Below are 21,678 nucleotides of genomic sequence, written 5' to 3'. Positions count from 1 at the left end.
GTTTCATGGCACAAAGCAACTAGGCTATCTGCGCCAGACATCCGGTAAAAAGTCAAAATTAAATTTATTAAAATTCGTAAAAAGAAATCAAGGAAAAGAAACGGTTTAATTTTTCAATTAAAAACGTAAATAGCGTTAAATCCAATTTTCATATCTAGTTTACAGCAGTAAGAGAAAAACTACAGTAATACAAGTTGAAAAGGACTTTCTGTAGCATACTTTTAATTATCATAACTTGCCACAATGACTAACGGGTAAGTTCAAATATCAGCGTTAGACACCTAAAGTTGGCCTTTCCAGTCCTGGTTTCGAGTTATTTGACGTTACGGCCATTTTCTAATTTCAAATCGAACAAGTTGTACTTTAATTCTTAAAAAGGAATCACATTAAAAAAAGGTCTAATTTAAAATTTAAAAACTTAAATAGCATTAAAAAATTAATGGCCTTCAAAAAACTAAAACAGTGATGACGAGAAACCCACTTAATGAGAATAAATGCTCGTTTGGGCTTAAAAACACTTTAATAGAAGAGCGAACAACGTTTCGACCTTCGTTGTTCGCTCTTCTAAAAAGTGTTTTCAGCCCAAACGTTGTAAGTTATGATGGACAGTGTCACCATCGTCAATGACACTGTCTAACGTTATGGACAAACCTTGGGACAAAATATGTTTTAAATGGTGCTGTCGTTGATAGTCGTAACGACGACAAGACAATAAAATGTGGCTTATTGTGATCTGAGTGTTACACAGACAATACACTGGTGCCTCAGTCCCATAAAAGAAAACGATGAGTTAAAAAACTGTGACCAATGCGTAGTCTAGTTCGGACAACCTCCTCTCCGATCCTTACGGAAACAAGGCGGCCAAAGTCCAATAGAAGTTTTATTCGGAAAAGCTTGTTTTCATGTTGCTCACTCCAAGTTGACTGCCAACTGGCACTCAGCTGAGCTTTGAATACAGGACCATAGTCCATGTATGAAACAGGCACAGCAGTGATAGCGCCGTAGCCGACAGATTTGGCTGCGGTGTCGGGGAGCCCGTTCCCGCGAATACCAATATTGTCTGGAGAGAAGTAGATGTTAAAGAGAAGTGAGCCTGTCGGTTTAGAATATCGGCGATAACAGGGTGAGAACTAACATGGAGTGATTCCAGGGCCAGTAGAGAAATAAGTGAGTCAGTAAAAATAGAGCAATTTGAGTACAGCTAAGCTTCTATGTGACCCAGGGCAAGTGAAACGGCATACAGTTCAGCATTGAATACAGAAACTGTAGAGGGGATTCTGTGTGCAACCACCAAACCACAACAAACCTTGGCAGAGCCCACAGAGTCACCTGATTTCGAACCATTCGTATAAATGAGAATGGAAGGATGGTTCGAAAGATGTTCAGCAAATAACAGACGGTACTTCCAATCGGGAGTATTTACTTTTCTCAGGTGATTTAAAGAAAGGTCATATTTGGGGATACTAATAAACCATCGTGGATGGGCTGACCAGTGGATATAACAGTATTATCAAAGCACAGACCCAATTCATCCAATTGCACCTGGATATTAAGGCCAAAAGGAACAATAGCAGATCGCAAATCGTCTGTTCTGAAAAAGCATGGCTTAACGAGGAAGAAAAACACAATCCTTGGTGGGTTGCTGTCGTAAGGGCCGAAGCTTCGAATCATACAATATAGGCAGTTGCAAACGGCAGAGGTGTAAAGGATGTTCATGAGACTCTGGACTGTGGAAGTGCAAAAAGCCCCGATAAAGAGCCGAAGTTCCTGATGATGAAGTGTCCAGCATCTTCAAGGCCGAGGTCCTGGCAGAGCCATAAATCAATGATCCACAGTATAATTTTGATTGGATAACAGCATGATATATCTTTAGCATGGAACATCGATCCACTCCCCAAGTGGTAGAAGAGAGGACATGGAGGATGTTCAGTACTCTTGCACATTTGACTCGTAGCTGTGTGGTATAAAGATCAGCTTACAGTCAAAGATAAGCCACAAGAACTTTGTCATTGGGACCACCAACAGCACAACACCGATACGGAGTTCAGGATCAGGGTGAATACCCCGTTGGCAGCAAAAGTGCATACAAACGATTTTAGACACAGGGAAGTTAAAGCCGTTTGCTGTGGTCCACTTCAGTAAACGACTGATGATAGTCTGCAGCTGCTGCTCAATATACCTCATGTTCAACGACTAACATGAGTCGTCGATGTAGAGCCCGTTTGCAACAGCAAAAGGGAGTTGTTCAGTGATGGCATTAATCTTTATACTGAAAAGTGTGACACTTAAAACACAGCCCTGAGGAACACCAAGTTCCTGTAAAAAGAACGGGAAAGTGTTTGAACCCACACAAACTTGGAATCGCTCATCCATTAAATCTTTATTTAATAAAAATGGGCAACTGACCATGTATCCCATATATATGGAGGTCTCGCAAAATGCCATACCTCAATGTTGTCGTTTGAGAAAGGCTTCTCTGATAGACGTTTCAAGTCGAATTAGGTGGTCCATGGTGGAGAGCTGTTTTCGGAACCCACACTGGGTGGGAGAGAGAAGGTTGTCCGATTCGAGGAACCAAACAAGACGAACATTGACCATCCTCTCTAAGGTGTTACAGAGACAGCTCGTCAAAGCAGCTGGACGATAGTTTGAAGGAATCCTGTGATCCTTCCCAGGCTTAGAGAAAGGTAGGACAATAGCCTGGTGCCAGGTATTAGAAACAACATTCTTCTGCCAGATCCAGTTAAAAACAATAAGAATAGAAAGAGACGCAGGAGATAGATGGCGCAGCATCTCGCAGTGTATATAATTAGGTCCGACTGATGTACTGCCAAACCGATGAAGGGTCAGTTTGAGTTCCATCAATGTAAAGGGGTGATTATAGTCATAGAGACAATCATCTTGAAAGAGGTGATCACTCTGCTCGAGTTTTGATGGCTAAAAAGGTAGAGGATGAAGCAGAAGTGCTAAATACCCGGCAAAAGGTTTCACCTAGAGTATTGGCGATGCTCCAGGTATTAGCTACTTCCCAGCCATTAGAGAGCAAAAACGAGAGGGGAACAAAATTATATTACCCACTGACCTTTCGAATCTTGTCACATATGACTTTAGAACTGGTGGTAGAAAATATGCTGATAGTGAACTTATCCAAGATTCCTTCTGGCTTTGACGTCTTACCTGCTGAGCATGTGCACGGGCCTGCTGAAAAGAGATGCACTTCGAGAGAATGAGGAATATCTACGAAAAGTATCCCAGGCACGTTTTAGAGCCTTCCATGCCATGTGGCATGCAGGATTTTACCATGAACGAGGATATAGTAAAAAATGTGTCGAGGTTTCAGGAATACATTGAACAGCTGCATGTATAATATAGTCAATCATTGCTGCCACGCAGTCGTCTATTGATGGCAGAATCAAGTCCTGCAAGAGCAGTGAAAAAGGGCCAGTTTGTCTGATCCAGCTTCCACCGGGGCACGAGGGTCGGATGGCATCGACCACGGCCAGTCTCTCTCAATATTATAGGAAAATGATCATTGGCTCGTGGGTTATTGTCACCCCTCCATTAAAAATGGGAGAATAATTAAAGGGAGCAAATTTAGAGATCAATAGCAGTAAAAGACTGACTAAGTGCATGGATCTTGAGGTTTGCTGGAATGAATGTTAGAGAAAGAAATGGGTGTTGATGATAAAAAAATTCATATGGTATTAGAATGATTCTTTTGGAGGCACAGAGAGATCCGTGTGCACTCCCACTGTAGTAGTGGAGCAAAGTGTGGCAGCATACGTCCGAGATGAAGTGGTGGACAGTAACTTTCGAGCCTCATGGTAATGTATTGAATCATCTTCAAATGCTGCACCTCTTTTTCTTCCAACCACTTAGGGAAAGAACGAAAGTAGGATGGGTGAAAGCCAATGCAATTAACATAATGAGGGTCCATTTCACTCTCATAGCCATTGTGGTCCTTGCCACCACAAGCACACGTCAAGGAACCACGACATGATCTCTTTGAATGATTAAACCACTGACACTGGAAACATCTTAGAGGGTTTGGAATGTGTGACTATACCTTGCAATTAAAGTAACCTGCCTTGATAGTGGCAGGTTGACACAATGATGTAAATGTTATAATAAGGGCATCATCATTCCATCTTTGCGAGTGAAGATACACCTCACTGCAGAAATTTCTTGGATGGAGAAACCAGCGAGGATCTCTGACTTGGGGATATTCTTCGAATCCCACTTAACAATAACTCATCGTGACAAATTCAAAGTAGCATAGGACATAACCTCAATGGGTATATCCCCAATCGCTTTTGAACGTAAGGAGTTCACTGTGTTGAGATGTGGATATTTACACCAATATGTCACTAGAGCAAAGGTTTTTGACTGACTCTGGAGAGCCAGAAAGTCCCTCTAATCCTTTCTGAATAAAAAAGGGAGACATTTGCCCTGAAGGTTTGTCTGAAAGAGAATGTAATATAAGAAAATGAGGTACAAGTGTTACATATGTTGAAGATTGCTGCTCAGAATCTCCCAGACGTGTTCGTTTACCTACGGACTGTTTTTCATTATTTTATTTAAGGGTTTCGTGAGCACTATACCCAAACACCAGCATGAGAAACAACATCCACAACACCTGTTGAGAACATCCAACACGAGTACTTGGTTGATCCTAGCCCAAATGGACTAGCCGATTAAGACACCCAAAGGTCGTCCGTCTACAGAAATTCAAGGCCAAAGTAGTGTGTTATGGTTGGACACTTTAACCACAAGGGTCCTCTCCTCCCCTTCACAAGCCACCACGCACGTCAAACACGTGGGTGGATGTTTAGATCGCAGAGGAGGTAAACTGAAAGAACAGAACCTTCCCTGGAAGGTTCCTTCACCACGTAATTATTTTGTAATTCCTTACATGCAGAGCTTAGTGGACACTACAGAAGAAAGGCATATAATAGACGACCGTAGTCCTCCTCCAAATAGTACACACACAAATACACTGTATTACGACAGTTTCAATACGAAACTACAGTTTTTTTTGTTGTTGCAAGCTTTTATTTTCATTCAAAACGTACACGAGATATTCCAATCCAGTTATACACACCGAGGGGCAGACTTGAAGATTATGAATAAATTTTATTTCCATTCCAATTTGCAACAACATAAAGATAAGATTTTGTATACTTCAAGTTGAATATGACGTGTAGGAAAGATTATTCAATCAAATATGCTGTGTAAATTGTTTATCAAGTATCTTAAGATGTAGTTCAACCAAGTAATTTCCAATCTTTATGATTGTGACTGGATGTGTATCATCTTGTAATGTTTTAGCTTCGTAACATTGAGGGAAACGCCTGATATTTTCTTAGCTTCGTTATCATACACATGCAGGGGCTGTTTGAAGGGGTTTGGTTACCTGATGTAAAATAAATTATGTTTATATAGTTTTACCGCAGCAACTTATAGTATTTAATTTTTCTAAATAATCTTCATTCTTCTGATGAAGTACACGTAGTTTTTGACTTGAGATACGTAGTTGCATGTCCTCAGACCCCTATAGTTCGTAGTTGCATGTCCCCTATAGCTTTAGCTTACGAAACTAATGCCTATATTGTCCCTCACTTGGCTTCATGCCTAGGTATGTACATAAATAACAGATCAGAAACCACGATATATAATACCGCAGCTTTTAACTGAAACTTCGTCTGATGTTTGCGATTAATTTGTTTGTTGAATTTCGCGCAAAGCTACTAAAGGGTTATCAGCTCTAGCCATTCCTAATTTAGAAGTAATAGATTAGAGGGAAGGCAGCTAGTCAACACTACCCATCACCAACTCCTGGACTACTACTTACGAATGAAGTTGGTTTCACCGTTACATTATAAAGTTCTTAGTGGTGGAATTTCCGAATCCAATATCACAATTTTATTTTGTAATTCCTTACATGTAGTGCTTAGTGGAGATTACAGAAGAAAGGCATAATAGCTGACTGTAGTCCTCCTTCAAATATTACACACACAAATACACAGCATTACGACAGTTTCAATACGAAACTACATATTGTTTTTTGTTGTTGTAAGTTTTTATTTTCATTCAAATCATACATTAGATATTCCAAATACTTTTTACGCCACCAAGGCACAGATTCTGTAACTAGAATATTTATGAAAACGACACTTTAAATATGATTCTTGAAAAAAATTAGTGTTGTGAGCGTATATATAATTATTATTTGGCACCTTCACATCCCTACTGAATTTCCACATTCCAATTCACACGCAGTTAAAACTTTCAAGAAATACTTAAGGCAGATGAAGACTTTCCTGCAATCCCATTAAACCAGGTGGTACAAGTGTGATGTCAACAAGTGAATAACACTAAACACCTTCCTTACATGTACGTTTATTAGGAATATATTTTATAACAAAGTTCAACAAACAAAAATGAACAAGGAATGAATCAGTCCCATGATACAACTCAACTTTTTAAATGGTCACATTGTCATCTAGTGTCAAAAATACGAATTTAAATCGAATATATACATATTCATGAATATATATTTTATGAGAATTACGAAACCAACGAAAGCTTAACACAGCATTTCTTTACTCTGTATTGTATTTACAAGTTTTAGACAACTAGGAAAAAAGCTGAATAAGTGACGCATAATGGCCAATGAAATAGTATAAATTTAAATTACTTTAAAGATAGTGATATCTATGTAAATAGAATCTACATAGTATTGAGGAAACATCTAGATCAGATTTAATTTCTCCCCAAACGCCTTGCAAGAGAAATATAAATATTGTCAAAAATTATTCAGAGAAGATATAAGTGTTAGAGTCCACAATTTCTCACATCTAAAACTACATTGCATCCAGTAAATGGGAGTTAGTAAACAGAATATAAGCCCAGAAAAGTAGTTACTGTTCATGTTTATTTAGATCCTACTGAAGTGTTCATGTATGTATGTGGCTATTTAAAGGACTGAACAGCTACTTTCAGAAAATAAATTTAACTTATCACTCTACTAGTTATTCTGTAACATACTTTTTGTTTTAGCATGGTTGTCTAAAATTTATTGATATTCTAAAACCTTATATAAAGCAAAAATTTAAAGGAATATATTTTTTTTAAAAAAAGGCTTAACATCACAAGAAAAATGAGTTCTTAAATAAAACTTGTAACATCTGATGTTTTCACTTGTTTTTATAATAAATGTCTGTATACAGGCCTAACCTTGTAATTAAAACACAGAAAAATATGAGGGATTATTTGAAAGTTAAAAAGTTACTGTTAGGTTACAACAAAAGAAATAACTTATTTACTAACCATTAAACAACTTAAATTTAATGTTGTCATAACATTAGAAAATGCTGTTTATAAAATCTGATAATGATTTATTAACTAATGACTCATGGTTTAATTATAAACATTTTGGATCAGGCCTTGACATACACCAATCTGTTTATAGCTGTCCATTTCTGCAGGAGTCAGTGAAATAACCTGATCACTGATTATACATATAAATATTTAAAAGCTTTACTTAAACTCGTGTTAATAACAAGACCTTTCTTTTTCACAATGTTAATCCTTAGAAGTTATTATTATTATTATTATTATCATCATACTATCTTGTTAAGACGTATGTTATCCTGCTAAAAGATCTAAAATTTTTACTTGATGATAGAAAACATTCCCTATTAATTTTAATAACACAGCACCTATAGAATAATTTCCTTTTCCAAAAATCACACTTTATTAGTATTCTGTAAAAATAAAAAAATTTACACTATACACAGACACACCATCACCAATCACGTATGTACAAATAGGAACTTAAAGTGTTAACACTTTTGCTGCTGACTAATTTAAAGGATTAATATATAGTAAATATTGTAAAACTTCATGTGTCACAAGAGTAACATGAGGGAAAGAAGGATATATTGATGAAAAGACAACATAAATACTTCAATACACTGAATAATAACAATCACCCAAAATATTAATTTTATTAGTGAACAGATACTAATTATCACCAAAGCACTCAGGTGATTTTGGTTAAAAGAAAATTAGGCATTATTCCCAAATGTGAATTTTCATACTCTCATTCACAACTTAGGATTACAGATTATAGAAGAGTTGTGCTGAGTGTGAAGGTAAGATAACATGTAATGGTAATATCATTCATGTGTTCAGAATGCTCAACCACATGATAACCAAATATATTTTTGGTTTTGACAATACCCTGTGACTAGATAAGCAACTTACTGATGCAATTTAAAATATCCAAACAAACTTAATTTTCATAATTTAGCAATGATAACAGCTAAAGTTTTCACACTAATGTAATTTTGTGCATTTGATTTTTGTCATTTTACTGTGTGCTATTTTGAAATATTTCAAAATATTTGCACTTTTACATGTTAAAAATCTTGTCACAAAATATACTGAAATACAAGTATTTACTGATTGTACCTTATAAAGGGCAAAACCCAAAACTGGCTAATATATTCTATTACACCTTAATCCATCATTAACAGTCACGTTTAAAGATAAAACTTTAAACACACAGTGAGGACAGTTAAACATACAATTCATTACAATTTATTGAAACTACATGTACGAGCTTTTGTTGTCACTTCTAACCCTACAGTAGTACAAACTTTCTTACCAGTGTGCTATTCACATTCACTTAATTCTGTCAAACAAATAGTTTTGAATTAGTTCCTTTTAAGATATTTTGCAGCACATTAATCATAAAGAAATAACACAATCAATTTTGGAAAATAAGATCTTCTTCCTTAAAGACTGAATTAGGAAGCACAGAAAAAGAGGTCCCATCTTAAGAGACTTGGATTATTATATTTCTTATTTTTTAATTTTAGACAATTTTTCAGAAGCATTAGGATTGGATATTAAAGAAATGTTCCATGTTCACTGCTGAAATATATTTAAACATTTAATGTACTATTTTAGAAATATCCAGAATACACATTTCAGGAAGTACATAAAATCTTAAACTGACATTTTCTGAATGATTTTGCTTTCATTTTCTTTGGGAAGTGTATTGTCAATGAGCTAAAAACATTGCCTTGTGCAACACTGTGGCACCACGCTCAAACAATAGGACAGTAAATTACCCATTCTGTAGGAAATACAAGTGTGAAGAAAATCCAAAGATACAGCTTATTATAACTTCCATAAGTAATCAGCTCTCTTGGCATATTTGTTTCCTATAAGAAAAATAAAAAAACTATTTGGAGAGCAAATAGTATATTCTTTTATATACACACAATTATGGTTGCTGAAAGTCTCTGTTTAAAATAACCTAAATTAAGGAAGTTAAAAGACAAATCTTTGGTAAATAAGTCACATGTAGGAAATTACAAGCCACTTATAAAGTACAACAGACAAATCAAAACTACAACTCCATCTACAAGTCATGCTAAAACTCTAGTTTGATGTATGACAAATATATGATAAACTGATGAAATGAAATAGCTAACATTAACATTTGATTAAAAAATATGGTCTTCACAGTGAAGTTTATAACATTTTGAAATTAACAATATGCAATCATGCAGAGTTTGAAATAATAATTGACATTTGGTTAAATATTAAACATGCACCATTTCCTCTAAGCCAAATAATTATTCAATGTTATAACAATAACAAAATAAAATGTCTGTTAAGAAGCACAACTTAAGTATAACAGCTGATTAAGACTGAGGCATTAGAATATTAGCAACTAAAGAAATGAAGCATATTAGTGAAATGTAATAAGAGGCTACTCTAAAATGTGAAGCAAGTTATTACACACTATACTGTAAAGTCACATTTATATGAATAATGTTTTAAATACAGTAATATTTCCAGTGGAAAGCAGCAACTACAGTTCAACTGTTTTGGTTATGTATAGTCATGATGTGCTAAAAACATGTAGGTCCAAGACGTCTTGATAAAACTGAAATAGAAACACTTATGGTTATGTATAATTTACAGTAATTTCTTTGAACAACCTTCAGTTTCAGTAATAATAAATTGCTGGTTTGGCCTTTTTCTATATTTCTCAATGATGTAAAAACCACCATCACACGTGCCATTTCTCAGCCACTTTGACGTATCTCAATGGCTTGAGCATGAATGTGGCATTCATGTAAAACTTCAATAGTCTGTGTTTTCTCATATAGCAAGTCACTGTACTCCTACCTACACAGTTAATATTTTACCCTTTATATAGATACACACACACACACACACACACACACATAGAAAAACTCACTTTATAATGTCCAAAACATTCTACAGGTTGTGTTAAATATGCCAGCTCAGCTAATTTAATTACAAGTCTAACATATCAAAAATGTTTAGAAATGAATCAACTTATTATTTAATTGCACTGTTGTTAAACACAAATGAATCACAGATATGACTCAAAGTATAATCTTAAAGCAGTTTTCTATTACAAGAACTATTTTTTTTTTCTTGTTGAAAAATTTACTTGGTTAGTTACCAATTTATTTAAAATTTGGACCAAACAAAGTTTATTTGATGCTAGACATCATGAAATAATGTTCTTAGAATTTTACCACTTTCTTTCCAAAAACCACAAAAATAATTACAAAATATACTTCTTTTACCACATATCTGAAACATCTCTTCAAAAATTAACAAAAGTATTTAATTTATGACCAGTGCAAGTAATTTAACATATAAATAACCCATTTACTGTAAGACAGTAGTTGTTTTTTTGTCAGTATGACTACGGTTTGTTGATAACCTCCTAATATCAATTTAAGTTTACAAAAAACAAAGTCCACATTTCAATTTTACACAAGACAAAGTTTGTTCATAATAAAAACAAAATTATGCATGATAACTGTTGATACTGTGTTTATAACATTACATTTTACAATCTGAGAGATTGTTCAAAACACTACGGGAGTTATCTAATTTTGTTCTTTTCTTTGAAAATGCAATAGTTAGAGCACATTGAGTCATCAGCAAAGTAAATTTGACAGAAGGAAAATACTCAAATGTGTTATTTTTACAAATTCATAAACATTTAACTAATTAATATTTCATAATTCTATTTCAATTACAAACAGTTCTCCTGTGACATTCATTTTATGTCTGTTCTTTCTTACTTTTGTTAGATTTTCCTACTTTACAGTTGCAGTGCCTCACGTGACATGGTGTAAAGTCCATTATATCTTTATCACAGCATTTCAATTTATTATTATTTTGTGATCCACTTACTTTAATTTCAAATAAGGTTCTAAACATGTCTGAGATGAGTGTAGCCTCAGAACTAAGTATCTTAAATCTGTTGTATCAAATTCCATTGTAAGACTTTCCACACAAAATTTTATCACCAGATCTTAAAATTTTAATGTCTATTGTAAAACTAGTAAGTTTGTAGACCTTGCAAGAACATACTATTTGTATGTTATCTGGCAGTAGACAACTATGGTAAACACAGGATAGTTTAGTTTACCATGGTTGGTGAATTTGGTTTTTAATTTTGTCTTGGTTCACCCAGTGCAGAATTCTGGATGGTTATTTCACTTTATTTTATAAACAAAGTTAATATTATGTGATTCTATGCAATTATTATTTAATAGTGATCTTAATTTAGGGCTTGGTTTAGGAGTGAATTTAAAATCAAGTAGAACTTAATGTTTAATGGCAAATTTTCTATGTTGATTAGTTTTTGAACTGATTTCAGGTATTAATGGTAAAACTGCAGTGTAATTTTGTGTGGTTGTTTGATGTACTAGATACAATTTTGTTTGAAAGTTGAGTTTGAAGTTTTTGCTCAGGTGGTTTTGTGGTAATTTGTTGGTGTGAATGCAAGAATGCTTTATAAAGTTGATTTCTTCATCTATGTACTCAGTTGAGTGAAGTCTGAAAGTGTATCTATAAGAATTTTAGTACTTTGATGTTTTCTTTGGATTTATGGGTGGAATTCCAGGGGATGAAGAGGCCTGTACAGGCCTACAAAATTTTAGTAAATTTTGGTTTTTAATTGTTTTTCAGAGCTAATAATTCTGAGGTTAAAAAAAAGGTAGCTGTTTGTTATTTTTGTGTTAAAAAAGTAATTGACATATCTTTACCAGCATAAAAGAGGATAGTGTACAGATTGTATGGCATTTGTTTCTATTTGGACCATAAATATCTTGTTGAGAACTGAGAACAGGTGAAAGAGTTGTTCATGTTTAAACCATCTGGCTGAAGAAAGTATTTGTTGTTGAAAATAAAATTTTTGTTTTGTTTTTGTGAATTATAAAAGGGAAACAGAAAGTGTACTAGTGATGTGAATTATTTAAAGTATTGGGATCATTATAGTAGATGTCAAGTGGTATATTACAAGTTTCTTTGATGGGAAATTCAGGGAAAAGTGACAAAGTCAACAGTGATCATTAAATCTTTAGGGTTTGGCTGGTTTAACCCTTTTGCAATGGATCAAGGGTGAAAGGCCATGTCATTGAATTTGTTGATTTGCATTCAAAATTTTACTGAAGTACTATTTTATAAATTTATGTCAATAAGTTTGGTATCAAATTGTTCATTATAATTGAAACTTTAATACTATGTACAAATTATAAAATCTTAACTTAAAAGTAAAATTTAAAGAATGCACATAAATATAGATTTTTATGAGTCAAGTGATACATTGAATGCAGCACTGGCTACAATTAAATGTTTTGATATGAAAATACTAAGTTTACAGCTTTGTATGAACTAGGAACTCAAATTACCAATATTGATGAGCTAGAATATAAAATAAAAATCTCAAATCTTTTCAGTTTTGCTGAGATGTGGCTTATGTACTGAATCAAACACAGTGGCCCTGTTCACTTCTTTTCAGTTTTGAAAATGGTCCCTTATATACTCTTACTTCAATCTACAGCATGTGAATAATCAATTAGCAGTTTAAAATCTCCCCTTCCTGGTTTCTGCTAAAAGTGTACCATGTTCTTTCAAATCAAGATTTTAAGGAGGCAGGTTATGTCTTTAGACTGCTCCAAGTCTCTCTCTCTCTCTTTCTGTTTTTTTTTTATTAAAGACCTCAATACAACTTAGTTACTAATTTTGATAAATTATAGTGGAATACTGTACAGATATAGTAATTTATGATCTTTTGGCTATTGAAGTGTATATATATATATATATATATATATATATATATGTATAAAATTTGAAACAAATATTTTGTTTCATATCCTCTATCTGTTAAATTTTAAAAGGCTTACCAACCTATGTCTAGTAGCAATTGAGTTTAAAGCTTGTAGCAATACAAGATTATTGTTTGCTCCACTTTTTTATTTATTGTTCTATATTTTAAGAAAAATAAATTTAATAACTTATTTATAAATAGTAATAATCTATGTACATATATAATGTATAATAACTGAAATGAGACTGTATATTACAAAATACCAGTTCATTAAACACAGCCAAGCCAGGGTCACATTGTAAAACCTAAAGATTAATTTTACATTATTGGATATAACATGAGTGCATATCCACCGTGCCAGTGCAAGTTATGTGATGTTAGTCAGGCACCACTGGAAGGTCAATAAAAAACAAATACATAAATTATATACAACTGATGCTACTTAGACTAAAAATTTGTATTTTCATTTTATAATATGTAGTCATTCTAGCAGGAATAAAGCATAATTTACACTTCCTAATTTTTGACTGTGGTTAAAAGGTTAGTCAAATTGACAGATCTCGCATAGTTAGTGTATAGATAATAAAAGAAAATATAATGTTTTACCAAAAACAAACATCTTAAAATTAATCTATGCATGGATTAAAGATTACAAGCAATATTTGAGATGTTTGGAAAAAAGAATAGTTTTAATCATAACATGAAATCACTTTGTACTTAGGCCAATAATGAAACAGACTCAATATTTTTGCAAACAAATCTTCAGTAAAAATACTTCATTCAAATATGATTTTTTGTGTACTAAAACTTGTAATCTTCACAAAATTTAGTAGACTACTAAAGATACACATACATCAAAAGTTCTAGTACCAATACTAAACTTGTGCATATGTTTATATAAACTCTTGTATATTATACAGAGCTCACTGTGAAAGGGTTAATGTGTTTCTGAAATTAAAGACATCTTTAAAAAGGGATCTTGCAGATTTTTTGTAAGGAGTGAAAGCCATGCTATGTATTTACTAATATTATTGTTAAATAAGTCACAAATGGATAGCAAAGGTCATACAAGGCAGTCTTGATTTAGTGGTGTGGGAATACCTTAACGTTGTGGTGTGCATGAGCCAGCTCTCTTTACATAAAAGTAATGATCTAATCAGAGTCTGGTCAGATTGACTCCATAAACTCATAAAATAGTAATTCAATACAATTTTGAATGCAAGTCAACAAATGCAACAACATGGCCTTTGATTCATGACCCTTAATGAAAAGGTTAATTTAAGAAGTATTTACTGAGTTTCACTGAAATAAGCATTGCAACTAAACATAATATTTTCCATTTTTAAAATAACATAAATACTTACATATTTCTATAGGCATTTTAGTTTAAATTGTAAACAGTTTTATGATGTACATCATATAGTACTGCATCCTCTTCATCATCATCACTTTTATCCAGTGGTTGCATTTCTACTTCTGAGCCAGATGCTGTGATGAGACCATACTTCCTTGACTTGTTCTTCCTGCGGCGTGACCTTGAAAATTTAAATTTAAAAAGTTGCACTCATGACAAAAATTTTCTTTATGAATACATACTGTATTTATGAAATTTCAACTACTGGAAAATAAAATTAATTTTACACACTTTCATATTTTCTGAAAAAAAGATTACTTTGAACAGGAAATTGTTTTCAAATTATAAAATGAAAGAAGTCAGATGCGATGAGGTACTGTTAAATATTGAAGCAAAGAGACATATAATGCAGCCAAACCTAAGACTAATGGACAGCATTATAGCCATGAGATCAATAAATAATTTATTATTCTTCAAATATCAATTTTACTAAAAATCATCTTTAGATTGACAGACAATGTATGTTTTAAACACTATAAACACAGTTCTTATTACAACCAATGCTCTTCTCTTCATTCCAATTCTGATCATTTTACATAAGGACTGGTATAACTAAGTTATACCAGCTTGCTGTAATAGAATTCTCAGGTTATTGGTTTACACTCAAACATTATATCACATGTCTACATTCCAAAGTTGAGAGCTTCCTGTTTGTATTAATTGAGTGGAGGAGGGTGTGAAAAACCAGTCAACCTAAAATGAAATTTATTATAGAAAAAGAAGTCATCAAAGAGAACATGCAAGATACTCTATCTTATAAATTACATGTGCATACCACGGTGATGAGGAATATAAGTAGATACAAACAACACAGGTAAGAGCTAAGGATGTTACATACACCCATAGTAATGACACATCTGTGAAGTTCAAAATCAGGTTCAAAATGCTATTCTGATTCTTTAAAGACAGAAGATGCCTTACAGCTCTTTTGGAATTTATTCCATGTGCTACATGTAAGACCAGGAAATTGAAAAATAGTGCTTTGGTAACAGTAAATTATTTTATTAACTCCTTAAACCTGAGTGCATGCTACCAGCATCCAGCTAAAAATTCCAATTTATCTATCAGGTGATGACAGTGCCCAATAAAATTTATATTTGGAAAAAAATTAGAGATTTTACTAGGATATGGTGATAGTTATCAAAAAATCATGAAAAATAAGACAGGTTTAAAGAATTAACAAGCATTTATTAGTTCAGACTGAGATAAAATTAGGATGATGGTCAGTTGACTGGTCAAATACTATCTACTGAAAGCTCATTTCTGAATCACTTTGAGAAACATTTCTAGTGCTATATGTACATGAAAATGTAAACAATTGTTGGATGCAACCACTTCATATGGCCGTTTAAAGTGTGCATAACCAACATTCAATAACCTACCTAGCCTGGAAAAGATAGTAAAAGTGATAATAACAAACGTATTTATCAATATATCCACACCAAGTTGCCAAGTACCAAAACATTGCATCAAGTTACCATTACTGGATTCGTGGATGGAATATTTTTTAACTAAAACAAAAACCTTGACCATTTTTGGTGATGGTTTATACATTTTTACCTTAAGGTTATATGAACAGCACTTCTTTAACAAGTCTTTTTAGTCTACCAACTTCACAACTTTTAAAACACAGATATTCAGCAAAACTCAGTATCCTAATTGAAGAAGAAGTTAGCCCCAGCATATCTAGTGGATTAATGGATGGCTGGAGTAATAGTCACACTGAAGAAGTAAAAAACTTTATAACAAAGATTTACACAGATAGATTTGTTCATTCAACAACTTCAAAAGCTTTTGATACTCTGTAAAGTACAAATATGATCAGTTATAAATGCTATTACTGAAATAATCATCAGTGCTTCCTGCTGTGATAAGTAGCAAAGATAATGGAAAAGCCACTGGGAAATCATGATTTAAAGGTATCTACATCTCCAGCACAAAGGGTGTGTAGCTCATATAATACAGTTATTCAATTATGAAGTGTGTAAAAAGCTTTACATCACATACGCACAAGGGCCAAAAAAATAAAAAAATCCATCAATCACTTTGATATACATACTATGCCAACAATCCATTTAATCAATATTCAGTAAGCTTTACTGAACCTTCAATGGGCTTCATTTACTGAGTGTCTCAAAGATTAACATGAAAAAAGGCTCAGCAGTCACCTGCTGTTGAAGAAGCAATTTCTGGTTGTTGTCATATATATACTGTGTGCCAAATTCAAACCTCCAACTCTTTGAGCTTGTTACACAATCATCTGAAAAGATGGAAACAGATACAGCTATACCATCTGATGCCAAGGAAAAAAAAACATTCAACTTATTAAAGCTGAGGAGAAACAATTAGGGGACAACATACAAAATTGTGTTCCACCCAGCCAATAAAACAAGCATATTTAGTACTCCAATATTATCAAAGGGATAAAGATATGATAAAGAATTTTAACAAGAAAGTAACTTTATTATGGCCATGGTTAATTTCAAGTCACAATAATCCACACACTGTTCTTAAAGCACTGGCTACTTTTAAAACACAAAAATGATCAGTTAACCACAACATCACATGAATGCTAGTTCTACCATGTAATCTTAGTATCACTTTTGATTACCACTGTGGAAAGGCCTTACTCTCCTCATATTTTAACCTTCAAGCCAACACACTTTTGCCTACTCCTTGTGTCACTGAATATAGTAAACAGGTATGAGTTGTTTGGAGAACTGTACACTAAAAAACACAAAACTAACTGAAAGTGGATGAGAAATTGATCACTGTCTGTTATAGTTTCTTAATATTGAAAACCATGAGCTAAAATATCCTTGCTTGTTAGTCCAACAATGGTAGTGCTTTGAAAATCAAAGGATGATAACAAAAAGAATACTGAGGAAAAAACAAAAAATCACTATAAACATGTTAGATATACGACTGTTTCAGTTTAATTTTAGTGAGTGTGTTAAAGTTGGTTATTTTTTAGAAGTTTATTGAAAGTTTGTTTATGTAACTGTTTATGACTCATACAATGTGTAGTTCAATATTTATGAATTAGTCACTGTTATGTTACTATATCATGTTATTACTGCCTTGTAAGTTTTTCTCATTTTGATTGAGTATCACTACATCATAATATTTAGAAATATTTGGAACATTCTAGACCTCTGTTGGAGTATAAATATACTTTAAAAAGTTAATTTGAAAAACAGATCTTGACTGAGTGATTGTGAATTTAGACAAAGAGAGTACAGTGGTAGTTTTAAGGTGAAATTATTGCAAACTATATTGTAATACAAATACAGGAAGAATAATTCATTATCTCAGTCATTTTCTAAAGCAACCAAATCAGTCTGTTTGGACTTTGACAGAAAAGAGACAATTGTTTAAAGCTAAGGATATAATTGTGATATCTAAAAGTGTAATAAATATTTGTATGCACATTTGAATTGTTTTAACATATTATTTTAAAAGAAGTGGACTGTGTGCTGTTTATTGTTGAAATTTATCACCAACAAGTCACAGACAACTACTACAAAGAATCTAGCCCACACATAAAAACCTGACATAGATTAAGGTTAAGGGGCCATAGCCCAAGGCCCATAAACAAAAAATGCCTGTTATGAGGTTTAGTTTTTTGTTTTTTTTACCTTAGTTGTAATCATAAGCTTGGTAGAAAAATTTGTTCTTTGGCCTGTCTAACCCTTAATCTGCCACTGCTTTTAAACATTAATGAGCAGATCCAGACATGATTTTGAGACACTGGTGATCTACTTCATATATTTAATTCCTTACTATGGAATAATATCCTTAAAATTTTAATTCAACCATCAAAATAATAAAGTCCCAATTTTTTCCACTGTAATTATTATTTATATTAGAAAGCATTGATTTATCATTTTTCACCATTTCAAGAGATGAAAATAGAGGGTAGATATACATACACCACATAAAATGTGTTAGTTTAGATATGAAATTAGATGATTGCTAGAACCCTAAGCTTGTCTCCAACAAAAGTGCAATAAATTTGAGCAGACAGTGAGAAAAGAAAGAGAAGTACTAAAAATGTTACATCATGAGATACTACTTACTTTACCAATCAATGTAGTGATATTATGAAAAAGATGGAAAAAATTATTAACACTGGATTGACAATATGAGGCAACTTTACTTGCAGGTAATGTTTGGAATAATTCAGGAAAGAGCTTTTAAGTCTGTATGAAGATTTCAAGCAACAAGAGGGTGAAGACTCACTTGTAGAACCTCTCACAACCCAGCTGTGGATGGTTTGACAGATTTAAGAAGTGCTACTACAATCATCATCTTACAGTGTCAGGGAAAAAGAGCAAGTGCTGAGAAGGAAGCAAAAGAACAGTATTGAGCTACTATGAAGGAAATAATAAAGGAAGCTAAGTACACATCTGAACAGGTTTTTAATATGGATGAGACAGGGCTCTACTGGAAATAGATGCCCAAGAAAATGTACACCTTCAAAGATGAAAATCAGCAACTGTCTTTAAAGTTTCTAAATATCTTGTAACACTTCTGCTTGGATGTAACACAGCATATAATTTTAAGCCACTTACCCATCACCCTGAAAATCTCAGGGCTTTGAAGGGATATTCAAAACTCTCTCTCAGTTATATGGTACTCCAATAATAGAGCTTAGGTAACTAGGGTTGTCCTTACTGATTGGTTTATACACATCATTTTTGCCCAGCTATTAAGGAATATTGCATCAAAAAGAATCTACATTATGAGGTATTGCTTCTGTTAGATAATATCTCAGGACATCAAATGAATTTTGGTGATTTCCTGAAAATTGACATTATTTTTCTTCTAGCAAATACTATTTGCCTGCTGTAGCCAAAAGGTTAGTCTCCTTAAAGGCATATTACTTACATTATACATTCAGTTAATTCATCCACACATTAGACAGTGCATTAGGTAGTGGGAAAAGGTTAACCGTTAAAGAGATTTTTGGCATGAGTACAATAACATGAACACCATAAATAATCTCTATGCATCACAGGAAGAAGCATCAGAACAGTTCTTGGTGTAGTATTTGACTTGAATGTGCAAGTGACTTCCAGGGATTTAAAAAGAGTATTGGAATGGTTTGACAAAACAATGTGGGGCTTGCTCATGAAGTTGGACACAATGGAGTTGCTTGAGTCATATGAAGAGCCACTATCTAAGGAGGACAATTTTTTGGATGCACACCAAATCAAGAAAGAAGAAAGATGAAGATGTAGATGATGCACTTCTTCTACTTAACCTAACTACAAACATTTCAACAAATTGATAAGGCCATATCTATATTCATTGAAAATGATCCAAAAAGAGTGATGTTATTTGGGAGCAAGTTTTCAATAGGAAACAAAATGTTATAAAGATCTTTACCAACAGAAAAAAAAATTTGGTAATGATGATAATTATGAGAACATCACAAAAATAATTCTGGTAGAACATGCAAAAAATAAGGTTTTGAGAGTTAATACATGGAAATACCTCTGAAGGAGCAGTTTGATGATTTGTATCCTTAAAACTCTAAAGCACCCCTAGCTCTTTGCACTTGCTTAATTCTTAAGATGTAGTTGCTAATATCATTAGCTTTGTTATGTACTACAAATGTAAAATATTCTGTAGTTTCTAATATGTTAATTATCTGTTTTATCACATTTCCTATGTACTTTGTTGTAAACAGACTTTTCAGTGATTAAAATATCCATTCATTTAGGATCAGAGATTCAAATTTGTTTTATAGTTATCTGCATTTGATCTGGACATTTTTCATTGTGCACCTCAGTAAACTCACAAATTTCTTCTCTCTTTCCAAGATTAAAATTAATTTAATACTTTCTATTCCTTTAGTTCAATTATTTTATCATTTCATCAATAACTGCTTCTTACTAGTTATTTCTGCAGTTTTTACCAACCTCTCACACTTTCTCAAAAGGGCTAGTTTTAAAATTTCTATAGAACCTCAACGAGCATCTCAAACTTGCAGCTTAACTGAATATGCACAGGGTACATCCAGTAGGTTGACCCCAGTAGAAAAGGAACTGTGACAAGTTTGTAGTCAAATATACATGTCTGCTGTACATAAAAAAAGAAAACCAAATGTGTTACAAACATAAATTGCAAACATCAATTGTGATTCAAACTCTGAGAAGTCACAGTGCAATGTGAAGAATGGAAAATACTTTGGTCCATTATGTATTTTTTTTCAGTATCCTTGTATATTGCATCTGATATTTATTCTTTGGTACCACAAACTATCTTTAACTGAAAATCAACAATGTAAAGTAAAATGAAAACAGAAGGTCCTCACTTTCATTGTGATTGCATTCATGGAAAATGCTACATACAGCAAAGCTAATATTACCATTTAATAATTGCTACAAGTAGAGGTTACATTTCTGGGGAGCATGATTTTGGTTAAGATTTCCTCATATATATGGCATTGTACTTCTCTAAAATTACATATATCTTTATGTAATGGTATAAATAATTTAAAATATATACTACATACAATACATTTATGTACAATTTTTAATTAAGCTGAATAATGAGACCTGCTGGAAGTGGGTTGGTGCTTGTTCATCTACAGATAGAACTGGGTTATTGTGGTACTCTTCTTCCATTTTGTGGAAAAACACATGGACATTAACAAGGTTTGGATTAATTTACAGCCACAGAAAAAATAAATGTTATTGGATGCTAACCCCTTCCACTGGATAAACAGGGATTTTTGGCTTAATGCTGGATTAAACATGGATAAAGGATTAATTGAGAATCCATCAAGAATACATACAGATTAGGTTTAACAGTAAGCTGAAAGATGATTGCATGAGATAGGCTCCATTCAAGTAGATCAGAAAATAGTATTTGATTAGTACACAATGTGCTACATTTTTATGGACTGCAAGTTAAGTTTACATAGATGTGTACAAACTATTATTTTTTTTTTTTTTTATCAGAAGAAAATGCCATGAAGTTTTCCACAATATGAGATAAATAAATTAATTATAACTATAAGAAAGTTAAAAATATACTTAGATTCTGTTATAATATTAACAAAGGACTGTATTAG

At 33.0% G+C, this 21,678-nt stretch overlaps 1 protein-coding gene across 1 annotated transcript in view; it reads right to left on the bottom strand.

The window, feature by feature from the left end:
- Positions 1-6,060: 6,060 nt before the first annotated feature.
- LOC143249477 (uncharacterized) overlaps positions 6,061-21,678 on the bottom strand; it is a 31,760-nt gene continuing 16,142 nt past the window's right edge. Inside the window, exons 3-4 of the mRNA XM_076499391.1 lie at positions 14,545-14,715; positions 6,061-9,233 (exon numbers count right to left, since the gene is read on the bottom strand). Coding sequence (XP_076355506.1) covers positions 14,562-14,715 — 154 coding nt within the window. The 3' untranslated portion in view covers positions 6,061-9,233; positions 14,545-14,561. The remainder of the gene's footprint in view (positions 9,234-14,544; positions 14,716-21,678) is intronic.

The sequence above is a fragment of the Tachypleus tridentatus genome, chromosome 4 (assembly GCF_004210375.1).
Source record: "Tachypleus tridentatus isolate NWPU-2018 chromosome 4, ASM421037v1, whole genome shotgun sequence".
In the NCBI taxonomy this organism is placed as follows: domain Eukaryota; kingdom Metazoa; phylum Arthropoda; class Merostomata; order Xiphosura; family Limulidae; genus Tachypleus; species Tachypleus tridentatus.
Note: the sequence above shows the minus strand (reverse complement) of the source record. Positions and strands in the feature narration are given on the sequence as shown.